Source organism: Cebus imitator, unplaced genomic scaffold (genome assembly GCF_001604975.1).
Source record: "Cebus imitator isolate Cc_AM_T3 unplaced genomic scaffold, Cebus_imitator-1.0 Scaffold6, whole genome shotgun sequence".
NCBI classification, from domain to species: Eukaryota; Metazoa; Chordata; class Mammalia; order Primates; family Cebidae; genus Cebus; species Cebus imitator.
Genome location: NW_016107321.1, coordinates 1567063 through 1588147, shown reverse-complemented (window position 1 = coordinate 1588147; position 21085 = coordinate 1567063). Strand labels below are relative to the sequence as shown.

The 21085-nt window shown below is 34.5% G+C and overlaps 1 protein-coding gene across 8 annotated transcripts in view; it reads left to right on the top strand.

Annotated features, from left to right (window-relative positions):
• QKI (QKI, KH domain containing RNA binding) overlaps positions 1–19189 on the top strand; it is a 170586-nt gene extending 151397 nt beyond the window's left edge. For 2 of the 8 annotated variants that reach the window (XM_017537893.2, XM_037741723.1), the window contains exons 5-9: positions 2612–2699; positions 4073–4372; positions 7372–7446; positions 11337–16043; positions 16106–19189. In XM_017537893.2, the coding sequence (XP_017393382.1) occupies positions 2612–2699; positions 4073–4372; positions 7372–7446; positions 11337–11353 (480 nt within the window). In that variant the 3' untranslated portion in view covers positions 11354–16043; positions 16106–19189. Of the gene's footprint in view, positions 1–2611; positions 2700–4072; positions 4373–5321; positions 10769–11336; positions 16044–16105 lie in introns of those variants that run through there. The other 6 variants (XM_037741717.1, XM_017537905.2, XM_017537898.2 and 3 more) reach the window with 6 other exon arrangements.
• Positions 19190–21085: the final 1896 nt, after the last annotated feature.

The following is a 21085-nucleotide window of genomic DNA, read 5'->3' as shown; positions in this document are numbered from 1 at the left end:
AGTATAATTTATAATACTTTTGGTATTTCATTTTTATATATAAATTAAATTTGAAACAACTTTCGGTAAGTTTTAACTTTCAGATGGCTAGTTTTAGCAAATAATTTTAAGAAGTTTTATTATAATGGATTTAATTCTTCCAAAGGTATCTTACTTATTTTTGTTTTTAACAAATAATTTCTATGTCTTTCAAAGATCATACTTATTTTTTTGTTCATCTTTGTACAAGTTGATGGGATTCAAATTCCATAGGCATGCAAGTATCTAGGACCTGTAATCTACAAAGTAGGTTTTTAAAAATTGGCAGTAGCATGTAAAACATTGTCTTTTATATTTCACTCATATTTTTCTTTAATTCTTGTGATTTACTAAAAGCTCATTCAGCAGTTCTGTTATTATATTACACTATTCATTGTTGCAGTGTCAAAAATGGAATTTTGTGTACAGCTTTGATAGAAAGGAACACTGAGAAGCTTGTCATGTGTCCTGGTTGGCCTTCCCCTTTTATGAATCAGAGAGAAACAAAACTATATCAGAAAATGTTTCATTGGGTTACTTTCATTGTAAATATCACAAAGTCATATAAAGTTATTAGGATTAAATAATACATAAAAGTAGAGGGCACTTAGTTCTATCTCTACACAGACTTTGATAGGTAGACCCTCATCTGCTTTATTTTGCTGTGGCTAAAGTTTATGGTGGACTTAAACATTTGGGATTTGGAAATAAAGTTAAAGACTTCTCATACCAGTCACTTAAAAGTTCTAGCAAATAACTTGGGAGTGGCTGTAGGAACACAAGGGTTAGGCAGTGGTAACAAAGAAGCCCTATTCTCATGCATCTTACTTTGGGAGTGGTGACAGGCAACAGACTATAATTTGAAGTAGAAACAATTAACCTTGCCAGTAGGTTCTTGGAGATAACAACTTTAAACAAAATGAGTATAATGAAACCTTTTTTCCCCTCAGTGTTAAAATGAAAGGATGTTGAGAGCAATGCATTATTTGAGGACCTGCTGTCCATTGTTTCACTTAAAGTTAGTTTTGAAGAACATACTGACCCACATTAGTGAGGATCTACTGTAATCTAGGGATGGCCTTTGGAAAAGGAAGGTAGTATTTTGGTTGAAGTTGGTGGGGATGGGGATAAGTAGGATTTGGAAAGAGAGAGAGGGGCAGAACAGTACACAAGGGAGCATTTAAGGATGGAGGAAGTGGGAGTATGCACAGAAATGAGTGGTGGAGAGCAGTCTGATTTGACTTACAATATTACTTACATACGTGTGAAAAGTAGTAGGTTAATGGGCTTAACTTGAGAAGATATTTTTGGACCAGAGATCATAGGCAGTTGAATGAAGTCTTTTATATTTTTAGGTAGTAAGAAACCATGGAAGTGTTTCGAGACATGAGAATGTTAAGAAACATGAAGAAAATTGTGATTTGGGCACTTAATCTGATCTTTGTGTATAGATTGATCGGAAAAACAGACACCATTTAGCAACATGTTTTAGTAGTTTGGGTGCTATGCCAAAAATGTGACTAGAACAGTAAATGGAAAGAGTGGGATGAACTCAAGGTAAATGGGATGGCCAAACATTTTGATGATTAAAGACTCTCCTGATTTACATTTTTAGCATAGTTATCGTTAGTGTCCCTTTTTGATTTTAAATGTTTCCTGCTTTGGACAATGTGGTGACCCTAAAGATAGATTTGCTGTAGCATTGACAGCACTTGCCAACTAGATTGAAAGAGGAGACAGGGATGGTGGCATAAGAGAGCTAAACACACGATTTTTAGAACTTCTTATAATTTCACTGAATTTTCCTGTTTTGAAGAATGAAGCATAAAATTTCCTTACCTAAATTCTACAATCAAATCTTATGTGTTTAAAATTGTGTGTGTGTGTGTGTGTGTGTGTGTGTTTAATGAACACATCCAAGTTTTGGAATATTCAGCAAAATGATAGATGCTGGCTGGGTGCAGTGGCTCACACTTGAAATCTTAGCACTTTGGGAGGCTGAGGCAGGAGGCTCACTTTAAGCCAGGAGTTTGAGACCAACCTGGGCTACAAAACTAGGCCTTGTCTCTCCAAAAAATTAGCCAGGCATGGTGGCGCATACCTCTAGTCCTGGCTACTTGGGAGGCTGTGGTGAAAGGATCTCTTGAACCTAGAAATTCAGTGGCAGTGAGCTAGGATCATGCCACTGTACTCCAGCCTGGGTAACAGAGCAAGACCCTGTATCTAAACAAAATAAGATTAATAAAAATAATTTTAAAATGATAGATGCTGAAGAGAATATGCTGTATTTAGTCTTATCTCATATTTTCATTCATTTTGATTTAAAAGCAAAGCTTTCTAGGAAAACTTTAATAAATCGGTATAGCTGACATAGAAATTTTCCAGATAGTTCAATATCCTGAATATCAACATGCCATCACTGAGGAAACAGGCTTCTTTGTGTTAGCACCTTTTGGTTCCCGATCATTTTTCCCCTATTGAAACAGGTGACTATAGTCACATGATACTTAACTTTAAGGCTTATTCGTAGATATAGCTGTTATATTTGTGGACAGTCTCAAATGTTTGTATCTCGTGTGTTTTCCATGTGTAGGCAGAAGGAGAAGACAGCCTGAAGAAGATGCAGCTGATGGAGCTTGCAATTCTGAATGGCACCTACAGAGATGCCAACATTAAATCACGTAAGAATGAGCCCTGAGGCCCAGGGTTACCTCTGTCTCCATTGTTCTGTCTACAAACTTTTTTCCTTTTTGGCAGCACAACACAAGAACAGTTTATACAAGTGAACAGTTGAAGTAATTCTGTCACTTGATATGGGACTGACAATCCTATTTTTAATGCTTTCATGAATTGAGGACACTCTTGATTTTTTTTTTTTTTTATGCCAGCATGTTGAAGTTTTGAGTTTATAAACCTAGATTATTTTAATGAAATCTCAATCTCTAAATTCAAGAGTTTAAGAAAGTTTCTATTTGGTTAACTACAGATGTAAAGCTTCCAGCTTATCTTGTTAAATTTATGCAAAAGACAAAATTTCGAAAGCCTATTTAAAAAGGTGAATTTGAAGTGTATCTGAATGAAATGGCCCTCTGTTGAGTTCTGTCCTTTCACTTTGCTTGCATGTTTTCCCTCCAGTATTTTTCCCTGTTGATTTCATATGTGAGTTCACAGAGATCAGTGGGTGATAATTCTTTTTCAGTCCTATTTTTGCTTTTATATGTATCTGCATGTTTTTATAAACCATGAAAGGGTAGCTTTTTTATGTTTAAAATGAAATAATGTGAAATTTATATTTTGAAACAATTTAAGGTTCAAACATGTCATTTATATGAACACACCATGTTTAATTACTGATTATTTTTTAAAAACACGTAAAATTTTAAAGTTCTAGCTAGCTTTCCAAAATGCAGACAACTTAGTGGGTTTAAAAGTAGTTACTTTACAAATTGTTTCTATTGATTTACTCATGAAAATGAGAGTATATCGTAAATAGGAATTTAGAAATAGAGCTTGTTAATGTTTTCTATGACGTTAGTTCCCACAGATGCTGGAAATTTACATATATGCCTAGTGATTACTTGACTAACTTAATGCAATAAAAATTATTCTTATTTTACTTTGAAACCAAAGGTGTACTTTAGATAGAAATCTACCAAAACTGTGTTTCTGTGGACTCTCGTTACAAATTATTTTTTAACATCTGTTAATGCAAGTGTTTCATTGTGCTTTTGCATGTACTTTAGTCTTAAGAAATCTTAAAAACATAGATATATCAAGTATATGAACTAAATATAACCTATTTAATGGTGTCATTCATTTTTTTTACAATGGCTTTTTAATTTTTGCACATTCTTAATCACATTGGGAAAGGGAAGCTGTTTGCATTTGATTGGTGTGCTTTGGCATTTTTGTGTGATCAGCGCATGTACTAATGATTTCCTTTTATTTTTCTTCTTTCCTGCTTTTTCCTTTCTTTTTCCTACTCCCCTCTCATTTTCCCATATTTTATACTGCTGTCTCTACACTTCTTTCTGAATTTCCTTGCTTACTGTAGCAGCCCTTGCCTTTTCTCTTGCAGCAACAGCCCAGGCTGCTCCAAGGATTATTACTGGGCCTGCGCCAGTTCTCCCACCAGCTGCCCTGCGTACTCCTACGCCGGCTGGCCCTACCATAATGCCTTTGATCAGACAAATACAGACCGCTGTCATGCCAAACGGAACTCCTCACCCAACTGCTGCAATAGTTCCTCCAGGGCCCGAAGCTGGCTTAATCTATACACCCTATGAGTACCCTTACACATTGGCACCAGCTACATCAATCCTTGAGTATCCTATTGAACCTAGTGGTGTATTAGGTAAGTTCTTCTCCCCATGGGCTTAACAGCATTCTTCTTTATAAATAGTTTTGCTCCCCCAGATTTTGAAATGATTTTATCAGTTTTGGAAAGGCAAGACAAGTTTCCATTAGGAAAGACTGAAAACTACATTTTGTTTTATTTCAGCCTCTCATAAGCCTTCCCCTTTGAAATAATTGCACCTTAAATTTATTCAGATCTACTTTGGTAACTCAGGTTCAGTTTGGTTGGGTAAATCTGTTGTGTACATTTTAACAGATACTTTTTACATTTGACATTACTGATGCCATTCTGAGTTTTAGGTCCCACGCCATTGGCCTGTCACCTCCATCAACTCCACTTCTCAAACTTAGATTTATTTTGTCTCACAGATTTATGTAGTTGTTGGAAAAAATTTAAACTTCCATTTGAAAGTATTTTGAGATCTTTATAAAATCCATATTATTGTATGTGTTTTGTAATATTTGTGATCACTTAAAATATGAAAGGGACCAGGTAAATACAGTCATGCATCGCTTAACAGCGGGGATACATTCTAAGAATTGCCTTGTCAGGCAATTTCATCATTTGATGTACATCATAGAGTGTACTTTCACTGACATAGTTGATAGAGTTTACTACACACTTAGGCTGTGTGGCATAGCCATTATAATCTTATGGGACCACTATATGTGGTCCATCATTGACCAGATGTTGTTATGCAGCGCATGACTGTAGTTGCATTCTTAAGATTTTTCATTTCTTGTCTTTTGAAGTCCTAATCATATTAAACATGAGAGAGAACTCTTAATTTCAGTAGTACCGTGTAGAATAGTTAAATAAATACCAAATCACTGAATTCAGAATCTCACTTAAGGCAAAAATTAAAATCATAATATAAACGCTTGGTTTTACATGAATAAAAAGTGGTGTGCTTGAAAAAGACATTACTGATGCCTTTTTTTTATAGAGTGGATTGAAATGCCAGTCATGCCTGATATTTCAGCCCATTGACTTGCTGGATGAAGGACTAGAATACAGCAGCTGTTATAACACGACCAGTCAATGTGGAACAAACTGTTTCTGTGCAACCCCTTTGTTTTACCAGACAAAATTTGAATACCTTTTTTCCTGAATTGTATATGACCTTGGTGCTGCATGCATGCTGTTGACTTTTAGGACTTTGATTTTTTAAGGTTTTTTTTCCCAGCATTAATATTGATTTATAAAAATTTGAAAATCTTTAATGAACTGGAACACTAAGATTTAAACTAGAAAATGCATTGTTCAAGTAAAGAAAACCATGATGCTCTGTATGTTATCTGTGTGTGTGCATGCACTCAGGTGCCCTTTGTTTCATGAACAAATACATTTCATTGTACATGTTTTCCGTTTAAATCATTGTATAAAGTAATTGCAGGTCAGAATTATACCACAGAACTGTTTATGAGAGGATTGTCTCTGTTGCACATTTCTTGAAGCATTTTTAAAATAACATGTAACCTGTAACCTTGTTTAAGTTTTCCTTTCTATTAATACTCTGTCTTGTGGTCCCGTGCATGCTCCTTTTCCCAGAACTCCTCTCTGCTGCACCCACAGCATCTGTTCCCGAGGAGTTATGACTCTTGACTTCCTGCAGGGCTAGGACTCTTACCACCAGCTGCTGTTCCAGCACTTTCAATGCAAGATCTCCCTGATTTTGCCACATGGAACTGTACTTGTATTTGATTACCTTATCTAAAATGAATAAGGGGTGATGAACCAGTTTACTGCTTAGAAATAGCAAGAGGCACTGCAGTAAAGTTTGTTTCTCATTGTAAAGCTTCATGTCTTTTGTTTGTTGGAAAATTTTTACTTATAAAAACTTAATTAGTAGCCTGGCAAAATAAAGACCAAAATATGCATATCCCTAATTGGCATTCATAAGGTGAATAATAATAATAAGTGCCAAATGAAAAAATCTATTATGGTTAATTGTATTTCTTGCCTTGCCACCTAAGCAGTAAAACATGATATTGACCACTTGGAGAACTGAGAAAATTATTTTAAATTGCTAAGTTATAATAAATTTGCACACAGATAACATGCATGCTATTTATGTCACGTCTCACATTAAATTATTTTAAAATAAGCAGTGCCCTTCAAAACAGATGCAGACATGTGTGTTGGTAGTAGTGAGGAGATTGGTATTAGCATCAAATCTTCATTGATGACTAATTTTTAATTCCCTTCCTTTTATCTTTAGGTATGGCTTTCCCAACGAAAGGCTAAGAATTCAAGAACGGTCTTAACTGAACCCTCATCAGATCTGAATTTAACAAATGCTTAGTCTCAGCAGCCTCCGGGGGAAAAAAGCTTAGCCTAGCAGTCAGTGACTTACTTGCACTTTTTGCACATAGATATAAAGTAAAATTATGTTATTAATTTGGTTTAGTCTGTAATATTACACAGTAATGGTAATTTATAAAGGAGTGTATAGTAGTATACTGACTGCTAAGTGTACTATACTGTTTGCTTTACTAATCACCTAATTCATTGCAGTTCATACTTATTGACTCAGAGTTTAAAACCACAATCTGTAGGCTTTAAGAATTGCTTTTAAACCTTTTTAAGTGATAAACTCTTGAAGTGGTCTTAAGGTTAGCAAATAATTGTCAGTATTAAACATGGCATTATTTAAGTAGTCCTGCTGCAAGAAAGGCACTTCAGTGAATATGTGACTAGTAAAGCTTAAATATGTTTGGATCTAATAGAGTTCATGAAATACTGTAACTTGGGGATTGTAAATGAATGGATAAAATAGGTTAAGGCCAAGATGTTTGAAATGAATGCAATATTAATAGATGCATATATACATGACATATTATGGTTAGTTTTAAAACTACTGTGCCTTAACGTGTTTCTTAAACTTTTGTAGTAAATGAACATTTGAAATCCATTTTGATAAACCTGCTGTTAATGTTTTTTTTCCCCCTTGTGAATGTTTTCTAACTTTGTCTTGGTAATTGCAATTTAACTAGGTGCGGTGGCTACTAAAGTTCGAAGGCACGATATGCGTGTCCATCCTTACCAAAGGATTGTGACCGCAGACCGAGGTTAGTTTAGTTCTGCAGTTCTTGTCTATAAGAAACGCGTTGGGTGTCCATAAAATTTGCAACACCACACCTGATGGAAAAATGTAATTGCTTACCTGCATACAGTTTCTTTTCCTTTTCTAAATTTGTTTATGATCATTGACAGATTTAAGGGTTGGGTTTTTTTGTTTTGTTTTGTTCTTTTCTCCCTTCATATTTTAACTTATTAAATCTTCTATTATTATGTACTATGATTTATTCCTACTAAAACATAAATTAGTCAATTTGGGGAGCTAAATTTTGATGTTGCCTCAGTCATTTTCATTAATAACTTTTGCTAAAATTTACCTTTTAAAATTCCTGAAATTTGGGGATGGTATTGCAAAATGAATTGAACGGATGGTGCTTTAATGAGAGAAGTAAAGGATTATATGCCTCCTGTGTACTTTTGGAGAAAACTGAAGATTTAGTTTCCATTTTTCTTTTATATTTGAGCCACTGTATAAACGTGAGGGTTCACATGTCAAGTACTTAGCTGAAATCAACAAAGTGAGGACTGTGAAGATAACTTTCATGTAGTTGGATTTTTTAAAAATAAATTAGAGCGTCTATCCCCTTTTATTCTTACATTCTCTTGCCAAAATGGATCCTTTGATTTTTGTAATTTGCTGCTAAAATATATTATCTGAAGGTAAACTGTCTCTTGACGTTCTGTGGTGATATTATGAGATCCAGCTGTGTGAATACTCTTTTTGACTAACCTGTGACTGGAAAATAAGTCTTCATTTTTCTCCTTTACAACTTTTATAATTTGTGTCCTATATATGCCCTTGGACCCTTTTATAAATTATTTTTGCTTATTGAGGAATGGTATTTTCGGCTTACTGACATTGAATTGTTTTCTAAGTTTTTCTGTCTCAAAATAGGAATCTCAAGCATGGCAGTGAAAAAGGATTTTTTTTTACAAGTTTCTATTATGGCACATTTGTTTCCTACAAATTAAATTGATCAAAGTCTCTAATATTAGTGGGGTAAAAGTGCTGGATTTTGTACTTCAATTATACATCTTCTGTGAATTTATGAAGGACCTTCTGCTTCATGTGATTACGTTGAGTACTGATGATAAATACTAGACACAACCATTGTCCACATCAGAAATAAAATGGCTTTCCAAAGACATTGTTGATATTTGTTTAGTATAATCCATAATTAACCTCAAAGACTTTGAAACTAATGTGTACATCACTTATAGTGATTATTCAGTGAACAAAATAGACCCCAGCTCCGTAGTCATCTATGAAGTTGATATTCCTTGTAAGTGTTTTGTATGAGCATGTCTCATAAGGATGGGGAAAGTTTTTGGAAAGCCGCTGTCATTTTAAAGAAACTGGACAATTCCATGAATAATTTGAGGTTTTATTCATATTGCTAATGTCTACAGCTGTTCTAAAAAACCCCCCCACATTCCAGCTAATCCTTCCCTATTTAAAATATTTCTCACCATTTTGCTTTAACACAATAATTATTGGCCTACTTAATACTCCACTGCCTTGAGATAGTTGGACCTATTTGAGGAAGATTTTATTGTATTTGGAAAATTGTGACACATTCCATGCATGGCTCTTTTGTAGTTACATGTTTTGATTAGCCCTGTCACTGTTTTTATTTAAAATCCAATGTCAGCAAACTGAAATGTTCATTTCTTTTTTAATAACAGAATACTCATATGCTTATCACTGTATGCACTCACTGGGTCTAAGGGAGATGTCTGAAGTCCTTCACTTAAATTATTTTATGATACTACTGTTTTCTCTATTTTTGAGGTTAAAATTATTTTTAAAAAATATTTTGAAGAGATAATTATTAGTATAAGCATTCATTTAATGCAAAGAAACTCAGCCCTTGGACATATAACCATGTAATTCTATATGAATGTTTAGCATACTACATGGTTGACCAATATCTAGTTCTTTACTTAAAGTAAACCCACCTCTTTATATATATTTCAAAACTGAATTTGAAGCCTGTTAGAGACCAACTGACTTTTTAGTTGTAATGAACCATACGGTCTTGCATGGGTGACACACCTGTGTAGGAGGCCAAGACTTGGCAGAGGACGTGGTCTAGGTGTACTGGTATATAGAAATGGTCACTTGCTTTGTTTATATATTCCACATGCGAAAAAGAAGTCAGAAAGTTTTCTGAATAATACAAAAACCATCACTTATATAATTTGTATAAGAAACTTAAAACAATTTTAATCAAAAGTTTAATATCAAAAATGCTTTAAGATTTTATATTTTGGAATACCTGTAAAGTAGTAAGACTACATCATGTTAAATATTTATTTTGTTCTATGATTTCGGAGCAGCAATTTTTATTTTTAAAAAATTCCACTTTTTAAGAAATTCAGGGAAGATTTGGTCACATTGAAGATACAGTATTTTTGTAGTATTTATAAACTGTTCTAAATGATAGACTATAGAAAGCATTTTTGTCATATGAAGGTAAATCAGTCCATGATTTAGATCATTTAAACTCTGAACATTACACCTTCTGGGCTTTGATTTATGAAGTGGCACAGAATCTCACTTTGCACTGAATATCTTTTCATTCACATCTCCTCTGCCTTAGTCACAATGGCAACAGTACAGAAAATTCTATCAAACCTCAGAATATAGTAGAAATAATTAAGCTGTTGAATGAGTCTTAAAAATTATACTACTGTTTAAGTGGACCAAGTTTGGTGAAGCAGAATGTGACAAAGGTTGATTAAGGAAGGAACAACTCAAGGATATTGGGAATGATAACTTTTCCACTTGAGAACTACTTTATGTTTTACTGTAATTTTTAAATTTTTTTTGTCCTTTTTGTTATTTTGCAAAAGAAAATAGTATTTACAGGTGGCTTCTTTTAAAATATAAAAATATAAAGCAGGAATGTATATGAAATGTCAGATTTTATTGTATTTGCAGAGTATTAGCTTTGAAATTGAATAAAGAAAGCTGTTTGTAGTTTTACAATGCCTTATTGGTATCAATTAGAAATTTCTTCTATTTTTTGATGTACTTAGAGCTTTTTGAGTGTAGAATTTTAAATGGCAGGATTTTACAGTGTTTACATGCAAGTGCATTTTATAAGTGTTCTATATGTGTAAAATAGTATTTTCAACTGGAAAGTGTTGGCTAGTGCAAAAGGCCTGGCCATTTTCTGGTTCCCATGATGTTGCCTATACTGCTAGACTACAGTTTAGTATTGCTTTGTATCATGAGGCCAAGAAATTCCATGTTGTTTGTAAATAGAATAATTGAAAAAGCAATAAACATTTATTGAACAAAAGAAACCTTGTTTGGCCCAGAGTTTATGTTGAACCAGATTGTTCATAGAATTTTGAATTTCTTTAGATTCTTTTCTGTTAATCATCAGTTATTAATAATCACATCCATCATTAATAGTTGCTTTAATGCTTGCATCTGAGAGAATACTAATGCTTAATAGCAGTCAGATACTGATAACTGCACTGACTGTTTAAAAATTCTGTATATCAAACCTATTCATTGTTGTTTTTCAGTTTCCTTCATTGACTGCTACTAACTATTAGTTGTTAGTTGTATTTTATTTCTATTTTTTCTTGTTAACCAGTTTGTTTTTTTTTTTTTTTTTTTTTTTTTTTTTTTTTTTTTTGTTGGGAGTGGGCTCTTCTTCATTTGTTCAAATCATGATATGAAATTGTCATGATTTTAATTGTATTCTGTAGATGGTGTCAGTTTGTCAGAATTAAACATGCTTTTTTTTATTAGTTGTGATTAGTTTTTCATGTTGTCATTAAGCCGTCACTAGCTGAAACTAATCTCTTCTCTATCTTTTCTTTTCTTTTTTTGTTTTGTTTTTTTTTGTTTCTAACCACCCAGCCGCCACCGGCAACTAACCTATGACCTTCTGACCTCTGAACTCTTCACCCAATGATGACCTGACCATGCCTGCCTGCTGATCAGTTAACTGGTAATCGCCTTTGCTTGCCTGTCGTCAGTGCAGCAAGCTGAGGCACTTGTCCGTTCGTCTTACCATCTAACCAAACAAAAGACAAAGAAATTGTTGTCCTCCAACTCAGCTTTTTTTTTTTTTTTTTTTCCTGTTTGGGTGAAAGTGGTTCTAGAACCTGCACTGAATAGTAGTAAAGCAATAAGGCCCAATTCATCCCACAGCACTGATCATCTTCTAATATCCCACCCTAAGCGAACGGTAAGAAGGCCTCTCTTAAGAAGGGGAGACAGATGGCCCTTAACTACTCAATGACAGAGGCAGTTACTGTGAGAGACTTCTAGGAATCTCTTTCTTCTCATAGTGAAGTTAAAGCTCTCTCTGAATGTACTGTGTGATGATGCATCATGCATGAACCTTCGGTCAGGGATGTCATTGGTTGGTGAAGTGATTTCAAAAAGTATTCAAAATTTGATATGCTGTTTAGTCACTACAGTGCCCTCAAAGGGCAGAAGTTGCAGCCTTTTTTATATTGCCTGCCAAAATTTGAAGTATTAGAGGAAAGTGTGCCATGAGAGGAGAAACTTAAGGAGTTTTGAAAAGTAATGCAAATAACAAAACTGCAACACTATTTTTAAAAAGATAAATATCTGAGTTAAAATTACTGAATCTTTATTTTACACCTTCTAAAAAATATATGAGAACAAGGTACATGCATTATGTGTCACATTACTGGGCAAACTGTTCAAGTATTTTTTTTTAAACCTCCCTGTATAGAAAAAAATCATTAAGGATGTAAAAGCCATGCTTGCCTATTTGCTGTATACATGTAATGAAATTGTAGATAAAGTGTAGTGCATTGAAACAAATGAACAAAAAAGTAGATACTTTTACTATACAAGGGTGCTGGTGCAGAAAAAAATATATATATTTTTGGAAATGTAGCATTTTATACTTTCAAGTGTTATTAAAAAAAAAAAGAAGAACAAAGAAACCCTTTATTTCATTAAATGATTTTTTCTGGTGGTTGTCAAGAAACAAAAGACCAAAAGAGCCTTTTTGTCTTTCTTTTTTATTTTTTAAGTATTGGAATAAGTCTAAAGAAAAGAAAGTGCCTTATTTTTCTTCATGGTCATTTAGTCAAGTGTCTCATAAAGATCAGCTCCTCCCTCAGAATACAAGTTAATGCATGTTACTCAGTCGCCCAGTATGTGAAAGAAAATAAGAGGGAGACAAATGAGTTGATGGTTTGAATCATATGATTTTTGCCACGTTACCTTGATGCAAATTTGCCAAATCTGATACTGTGAAAAGATTTGATAATTTTTCTAATGCCTGACTAGCAAGTTTTAAAACATCATTCTTTAAAAAAATTATAATTGAATACTTTTGGTTATTCCAGTCTTCAATGATAACCCAAAGGACTCTGAGATAAAAATTATGTGTAACCTGAACTTCAGACAAAATTAGAGCTTTGTTTTATTTGGAGAAGGGGGATGCATTCATTTTGTTTTGTTTTTTATTTTGTTTTTAATTAATTGGAGATAATAGGATCCCTAGCATATGTTTTCACGAAAGTGACTCTTTGTGATTTTCATTCTGGAAAACAGTGTTTTAAATAACCCAAATGTAACCACGTCTTTATATCATACCAGATAACATGTGTAATGCATCTCTTTACAGTTTCAGTAACCTCTGCCTCCCCCACCCTTTAGGTTTAAAAGAATGTGAAAAACTAGCATCATAGTGCGTATAATACTCAACCACATTTCAGCTTAAGCTTCTAATTTCTCCAGAAGTTCAAACAGTTATATAGTTCAAGCAATTTGTGCTCAAAGCCTACATCTAAACACTTGAGTGAATAATCATTAACTGCTCAGTACCAGATGTGGCAAATCTCAAGTGATGGTGGACTCCCCTCCAGCTTATCAACTCGTCCCCTCTTCCACACCTTCCCAGCGTCACAGTCAGAGGTCAGCAGGAAGCTTAGTCAGTACCTTCTTGGCGACCTCCCCCGCCATCTTGTCTCACTTGGAAACCGTTGTCAGTTTATTTACTATGCAATAGACATTCATTGTTTTGTATCCAGCTAGTTTTGGTTTAATATGCCACTGCTTTGTCTTTCTGTTACACATACAGTTTTGATTTATTTACAGTATATGCTGTGCCATTTTGATTTTTATATTGTTTGGTTGGTTGAATCAATTTGCGGCACTCAAACACTTGAGGTGATAGTTATTAAAAACAATACCAGTATTTGATCCAATTTCATCTCAACTATGTTAAACCTGGACATTTTAGATGTTTATCAAAGGTCTTTTATGGGGAAGAAAGTAAATGTATGAAATAATAAATGTGTGACATTTATGGGTAATGTTGGCTCTGAGCAAACTTTTGAAAACTTGGTTGACAAAATTTTGGATCAACTGAAAAAAAAAGCATGACTTTTGAAATCTCTGAATGCCTTGGTTCTCAGTATTATCATTCTTTATTGAATTTATTTCTTATTAAAATATGTAGTTTTTAAGACTTTTTTTCTGACAGTATTATGTAATTTTTTAGCGTGGGTAGATGGGAGTGTCGCTTGTATGTTATCGTACAGCTGACATGTATTTTTGTCTATTCTTTATTATCTTAGTAGTTTCATGCTATGTATGTACCATAACCAACCTATTGCCTATGAGAAACATGTAAGATAATGTATTTACAGCCATTGTTACAAGTTTATAATGTATTTTTCTATCTTGTTTTATATGTATGTTATATAACATTCAAAAAGAATTTTTTTCTTGATTGAGAAAAAGATACAAAATGCAAAATCCACAATTTTGATAACTGAAAATTGCCAATTGTTTTGCAGTACTTTATTATATTGGGTGTCTTGTCTTTTTTGGGCTTTTAGTTAGCTAATGAATGAATACATTAGACACTTTTGGGTTTTAGTTGGGATTTTACATAGCTTGCATTTTAATTCTTTGGTTCTTTGCTGTTTCTATTAACCCATAGCATTATTTTAATAAATGTTATAATACCAACCTACTAACTCTGGACTATGTCTGTTTATTAACCTTTATATGTTTAATTAAAATAAATAAAGACAAAAGAATGTAAAGTCTTGAGTTACTGGACTAACCCTGAAGAACGTGACCACAGATAACATAGCGTGACTTGTTTTTATGTTGTTTGTCAGCTGACAGTTCCGCACACTACTCTTAAAATGGCTTTGATTATTCTGGTCTTTTACCTGGTGGGGAGGGAAGGTAGGTGCCGTAGAGATGGGAACAAAGTAGCCTTTGTTTGAGGCAGTCTTCTGCTCTTGCCACTTGCCTTTTAGCATCTGCCTTACTAATTCCACACCTTATTTTTCCTTCTCCAAAATAATCACTGTCTGCTCACAGCATCAAGAGTAAAAAGATACATTGTAATGGTATATACCTGGAGAAACCAGTTTGATTCTTTGTTGAACCATTTCTTTTAATTTCTGTAAGTAATTTTATGGTCACATTGTAAAGCAGAGAAACTGTTGATATTTTACCTTTATGTAGGTTTTTGTTTTAACTTGACCTTTTTCCTTTGGAAAGCATTGAACTTCTTTAGCTAACTGCTCCTATTAGGGGGCTCAACTTGGGTGAAGCCAAAGGCTCCCTGGCTGTCTCTCTTGGTGGCCCCGGTGGCCCAGAGCTCCACCACTTTCCAGTGAGGTAAAGAACCCTAGCATATTATTGAGTTTTCCTCAGAAAAATTTAAGAGGGAAGGACTACGAGATTTGAAAAGTTATGTATGATTAATTTCTTGCATGCATACCAGTTTAAGGTTTCTTAAATATCTTCATGCTTTTCTTGGCTGAAACTTGGCAAATTAACCTGTAATTATGAATTCTTTAACTCAAGGTGCATTTTTATTTCACAGATTGGTACTTGCTTTTTTCTGTGAAACAATTCTCTTAGATAAAATTCTCAGGATGAATTTTTGCATTTGTAAATAACGATATATCTTTGTAAATTACATTTTATTTATTTAGAGTTCTAAAATGTGCGGCTTAAATGAGTTACATATAATAGAAGACAAAACTATACCAGTACGCTCTTAACCAACCAGATTGTCAAGATATTCTCATTTCATCAATATATACATACACATACATATATAGATAATATACAGAGTAATGATAGCTGATTTGAGTGATAACAGCTAATCACCATTGAGATGGTCATTTGGATCATGTAAACAAACCTAGTCATTTCTCTGATGGGAGCCGTGGGCAGTGTGCTGTTGTTAGACAGACAGGTCTTTCGCATGCTATTTGTACAAGTTTTCCTTGCCATATAGTTCATGTAGTAGTCTGTGAGAGTTCAAAGATGGCTGTCAAGCTGCTAATATACAAGTTGTCATGGTACCATGTCACTTAAATTGATGAATTTCTATGCAATGTACTATTCTCTGAAGCATATGAATGCATACTCATCTCATTTTCAATTAAGGCTACTTTATGTATAATTATGTCATTGCTACCTTTTATGTAAGAAATGTAAAGTTTTAAAAGGTGCAGATAACATTTCAGTTTTTATACAGGTTGCAATATTATTAAACATGAAACTGCCAAATTCCTAGAATCACATTATGGATTTTTTATACAGGTTACAATATTATTAAACATGAAACTACCAAATTCCTAGAATAGTAAAATTTCTAGGGTCAGTTTATTGATAGAAACTATTTGAAAAAAAAAAACAATTGAAAATTGAGCTTTCAGTCAAGAAGTTGGTGAAATTAATGTACTTAAACATCTTCTTTTCTGTAGGCAAAATGTCAGGGAAAACTGAATGTGAAAGTAGTTATTCACATGCGCCCCGGCACGGTAGCTCCACATGTGAGAGATCATTCAAGCACCCTGCCCATAAAACCTGCATGTGTATACATAAACACAATTGGTGTCATTAGAGTTTTCTAAACACTAGATAAAGTTCCTAATTTTTTAGTGTGCCAAAAGCAAATGATAGGTTTAAATGAAATTGCTCATTACCAAATCAAGACTGTTTGAAATTTATAAATATATAAAAGTCATAACACTTTAACATGTGACAGCCTAAGGTTTTTTTAGTTTGGGGGTGGGGTGGGGGTGGTTTTGCCTGTTGGACCAGGATGAAATGCCTGTCTTTATTCCTTGGTAAGACGTAGCCATTACGGCATTTCAAACTATTTTTGGTAGAAGAGAACATACTGCCAAACGATAATTCATTTAGCAAAAATTATTCTCCAACTTTCTGAATTCACAAATTTTCTAATTGCGTAGAGTAGCTTATTACATTGTTACGAATTCTTTAATGCCTTTATTTCAAATGGAAAAAACTTTATGGACAATATTTTAGAAATACCATGTGATTCACATCTAATTTTATATGTAGCTTCTTTTAAGTGATCAAAATTGAGATGCCTTTGATATGAAGAGATTTACCTACATTATATGCACTCGTGCCCTCAATGCGGAATCAAACTGGTTAACTTGTGCACAGGCCTCTCCTGTCTATGTCTCTGCTGCACTAATTGCCAGGGGATGGGAGAGAAGGTGGAGGAATTTATTCACAGTAGAAGGAGGTAATAGGTGCGGCAAATAGCAGCACACAGTATTGATTCCACATTATAATTTTGTTGCCCCTTCTTGGCAAAAGATAACACATTGTGGGAAGATCACAGCTTCCAGGGTAAAAGTTAATTTATAACTTTAAAAAGTGCTATTAAGTTTTTATTACCAAATATATCTTTTATGGTTTATATTGTAGTGGTATGTATGAAACATTTAAAATTTTACTTGTGGAAATGGCGTGTGTATATATATCTATAGAAGTTGAAATAGGTGTTCCCACACATGAACGGAGAACTGCATATGACTGTACGTGAAGTGCAATAAACAACTGGAAAAAATACATGTGCTTCATCCTGTCCAGCCAACTGCAGCTGGAAAGTGCTGCTTATTCTCCACCTCCAGAAATGCATGTATAAATATAGAACAAAGAATGCACACTTTCAATTTTATTGAGGTTTTCAACACTATTTTAAAAAAAATGTAAGCATCTGACATTCTGGAGTTCTAAATTAGAAGATGAGCATAATATTCACCCTGATTTTAGTTACTAAAGGAGATTAGTAAACAGACTTAGGGTTCCTCAGTTGGACTGTGCATCCAAGATAGTTAACATTTTTTATTTTTAATAAATGGCACAACTTTTATGTGTTTTTTATATGTAAGAAAGAAGAAAGGAATGCTGACCAAAACTTGATTAGTGAGAAGAACTAGTGTCATTAACTTGTGGAACAAAGTAGAATTGGTTTATTTTAAAAATTATTTCCAGTAGTGTGAAACCTTTAGGATTCTTTAACATCTAAATGTTTTGACTCCTTGTACCTTAAGTTTTCCAGTCTTCCTTATTTACATCATCTCCAAGTACCTCTGCCTTCTTTCGTCTTGCTCACTGGAACCTTAGTTTTCCTCAGCAGGATGGTTTGTAAAAGTAGCCCACAGGTGTAGGATCTGTGGCATGTCATACAGACTGGGGGCCCAAAGGTGTGCTTGGTTTGGCTTATGCAGTGTTTTGCTTTTTAAACTACTTGCCACCATTTGAAGGTGGAAACACTAATAAAAAAGTCTGATTGCCCATATTAGATTTTTTTTTTAAATCTCTTCACAAAATGTGCTCCTCCTCAAAAATCAAAATGTCTAGAAAGCCCAAACATATATTGTCACATAGTAGGCACCAGCTGAAACTTGAGTAATCAAACTACCCCCTTAAGCCAAGTATTCCCTGGTTAATCGCCACCCCACCACTCCTTCCTGTCTCTCGTGTCACACTTGGGCTGTTGGTTTTCTTACTCCTGTCTTGCTTTAATCCTTCCTCCCCACCCTCTGCCCAGCTCCTGTGGATATCTGCTTGTCTCCTGGTCCAGGATGGTGATCTTTCAAACCAACTTCTCAAAAGGGATGGCATAAAATAGATTTCGATGTTTTTCCTTCTGCAAAATCAGATGAATGTTCTATCAAAATTATTAGTCACTTATTCATGCATATTGGATTTCTTACTGTTTAAAGAAGGACTTCTATTAAGTGAGTGGAAGATTAGACATTTGGATTTTCGTCCTAATGTAATTTTTTATGATTATTACCTCATACAATAATTTGTGGTGGTCTTAGCAGTTAAACTAATTGACCATCTAATAGTTGACTATAAATATATCTAAAATAATAGTCATAAGTTTGGCATCACAACTTTCCCCAAAAAAACTTTATTAAAATTAGATTATTCCCGTGTAATGCTATTTTGTGAAGTATATATGTACATAATGTATACTCTCTGAAAGTGCTTGTTTTTATATGCTATACAACAGTTCCAATTTTAAAGACTGTCTCTTGAAATTGGGATGAAAATCTATAGCCTTTGTTTTCTTAAAGTATCCTATTCTATATTCATTGATAACTGGGTATTAATAAAGTTATTACAGGAAAAAAATGACTAAGAGCAAAAGGAGAAGAAAATATTTGCAAATGAATCCACAATTCTTGCAGAACTATTTGAGTTGACTAAAGATTTTATGATCAATCCTTTAACTTAGAACTGTCAAGGTTGGGAATGATGAAAGTAAAGTGCCTTGGCTATGCTTGAAACCTGAATTTTAATGCTTCCCTTATTATATTCATTGTCTTAAATGATTTGGTTTACGAAGTTAAGACATACTAGTAGTATAAGTGGAAAGTTGGATACATTTTAATTAAACGATATATGTTAATGAATTATGTTTTTGTTGATTGCTTTCTCACTGAGGTAAAATGGCATTAGTTGTCCAGAATTTAAACTGACTCTAGATTCTTAGGTGGTGGGAAAATGTAAAACTTGAAAGTTCATGGGCGGAACGCAATGCCTGTGAAAACACCTGAAGCTGAGTTAAATTTGACTCTCGGGGAAGAAAGCTAGATTAGCAAATCAAACATGCATATGCCTCATGCAGAGCTAGTATTCAGGCATCAGGTTTTGGCCTACTGGCAGTAAAGTAGTTTTCAAGTGAAACAAAGTGGAAAAGTTTGATAGCACATCTAGAAGTGGTCTGTCATCCTTAAGTATTGTTGATTCTAAAATGAGTTAGAAACGTCCCATTACTCTTGGAATTAAAGCAACTTGGCATGGAGAGACATGAAAGAAAAAATGTAGTGTAAGCTTGACTTTATGTCCTTTCACTAAATTCTATGAATCTATTTGGCAGAGAGATTTTGTACTCTACAAGGAAAACATCACTGATATGGACAACACCAATAATGTACATGCCATTAAGCCGATAAATGCCGAAATGGCCTGGTGAATACCTTGAATTCTTCAGAGAAGTGTTTTAGTCCCTTCAGTGTTGCTATAGCAGAACACCTGAGGCTGGGTAATTTATATGAAGAAAAAAAAAAAAGGTTTATTTGGCCCACAATTCTGGTGGCTGGAAAATTCAAGATTGGGCAGCTGAATCTGGTAAGACCCTGATGCTGCTTTAGCTCATAAAGCCGAAGGGGAGTGTGGGCCAGGTGCAGGGAGCGATCACAAGGCAAGAGAAAGCAAGAGAGAAACTGAGGAGGCCAGACTCACAACCCAGTCTTATAGGAACTCAACGCATCCATGCAAGAGGGAAAATACCCCCAACCCGAGGGAGGGCATTTATCAATTCCTGAGGGATCCACCTGAGTAACCCAAGCACCTGCTACCAGCCCCACCTCCCAGCACTTCCACACTGGGCATCAGATTTCAACAGGAGTTTTCGTGGGGACAGACTGCACCCAAACCACAGCAAAGTGTAACCCAATCGTTCTAAAATCCTTGTTATATTCTGCTCAAGTATCACCACCACCATCTTTAGCTCCATCCTAGAGAGGCTGTAACAAAAGTTACTGAACCAGAAAGCGGAGTGTACCTGATCTAAAAGAAGTAAGCCAGGCGCTGTGGCTCACACCTGTAATCCCAGCACTTGGGAGGCTGAGGTGGGTGGATCACCTTATTTTTCTCTATGGAACTTCACATTTGAGTAGATATGCAATGAACTGTGGCCAGGAAGAGTTCATGTTATTAAGGGAAAGACAGGGAAGCTCCTCCTTTCCTTACCACTTTCATCCCTCAGTTCAAAGAGGAGCACTACTTCCTTCAAAACTGCATCAAACAGAACTAATGGAAAAGAAAAATAGAAACATGTAAATTTAGCCTAAATATGAACTTGAAAGATGAAGTTGGATACCACACCACCTCCCATTTCTAAAGTAGTTTTTCATTTGTTACTCTTCTAAAGCCAAAGTGATGAAAGTCATGCCTGCTGTGAGATCTGTATCCATTCCAGCAGGTTGCTTGCCAAGACTTTGGTGGTAGGGTCAACATGAGCCTTCTTGCTGAGCGCCCTCAGCAGGCTCTAAGGAATGCCTGAAGTTTTAGGCACAGGAGGCTCTCTTTGCCACTCCCTTTCCATTTGAATTACTTACCTATTTCTCATAGGAACATTTCTTAAAAGTAGAAACTGTAGAATTGTGTAATGGAATTAAAATACAGAAATACCAGAGGAAAAATTATTCGGCCATATATAGAAAAGGGTTGCTGTGGTACGCTGTAGTATGTCAGTGGCTATAAAAATCAAATATTATGGGAGGAAACAACACTAGAAGATATGC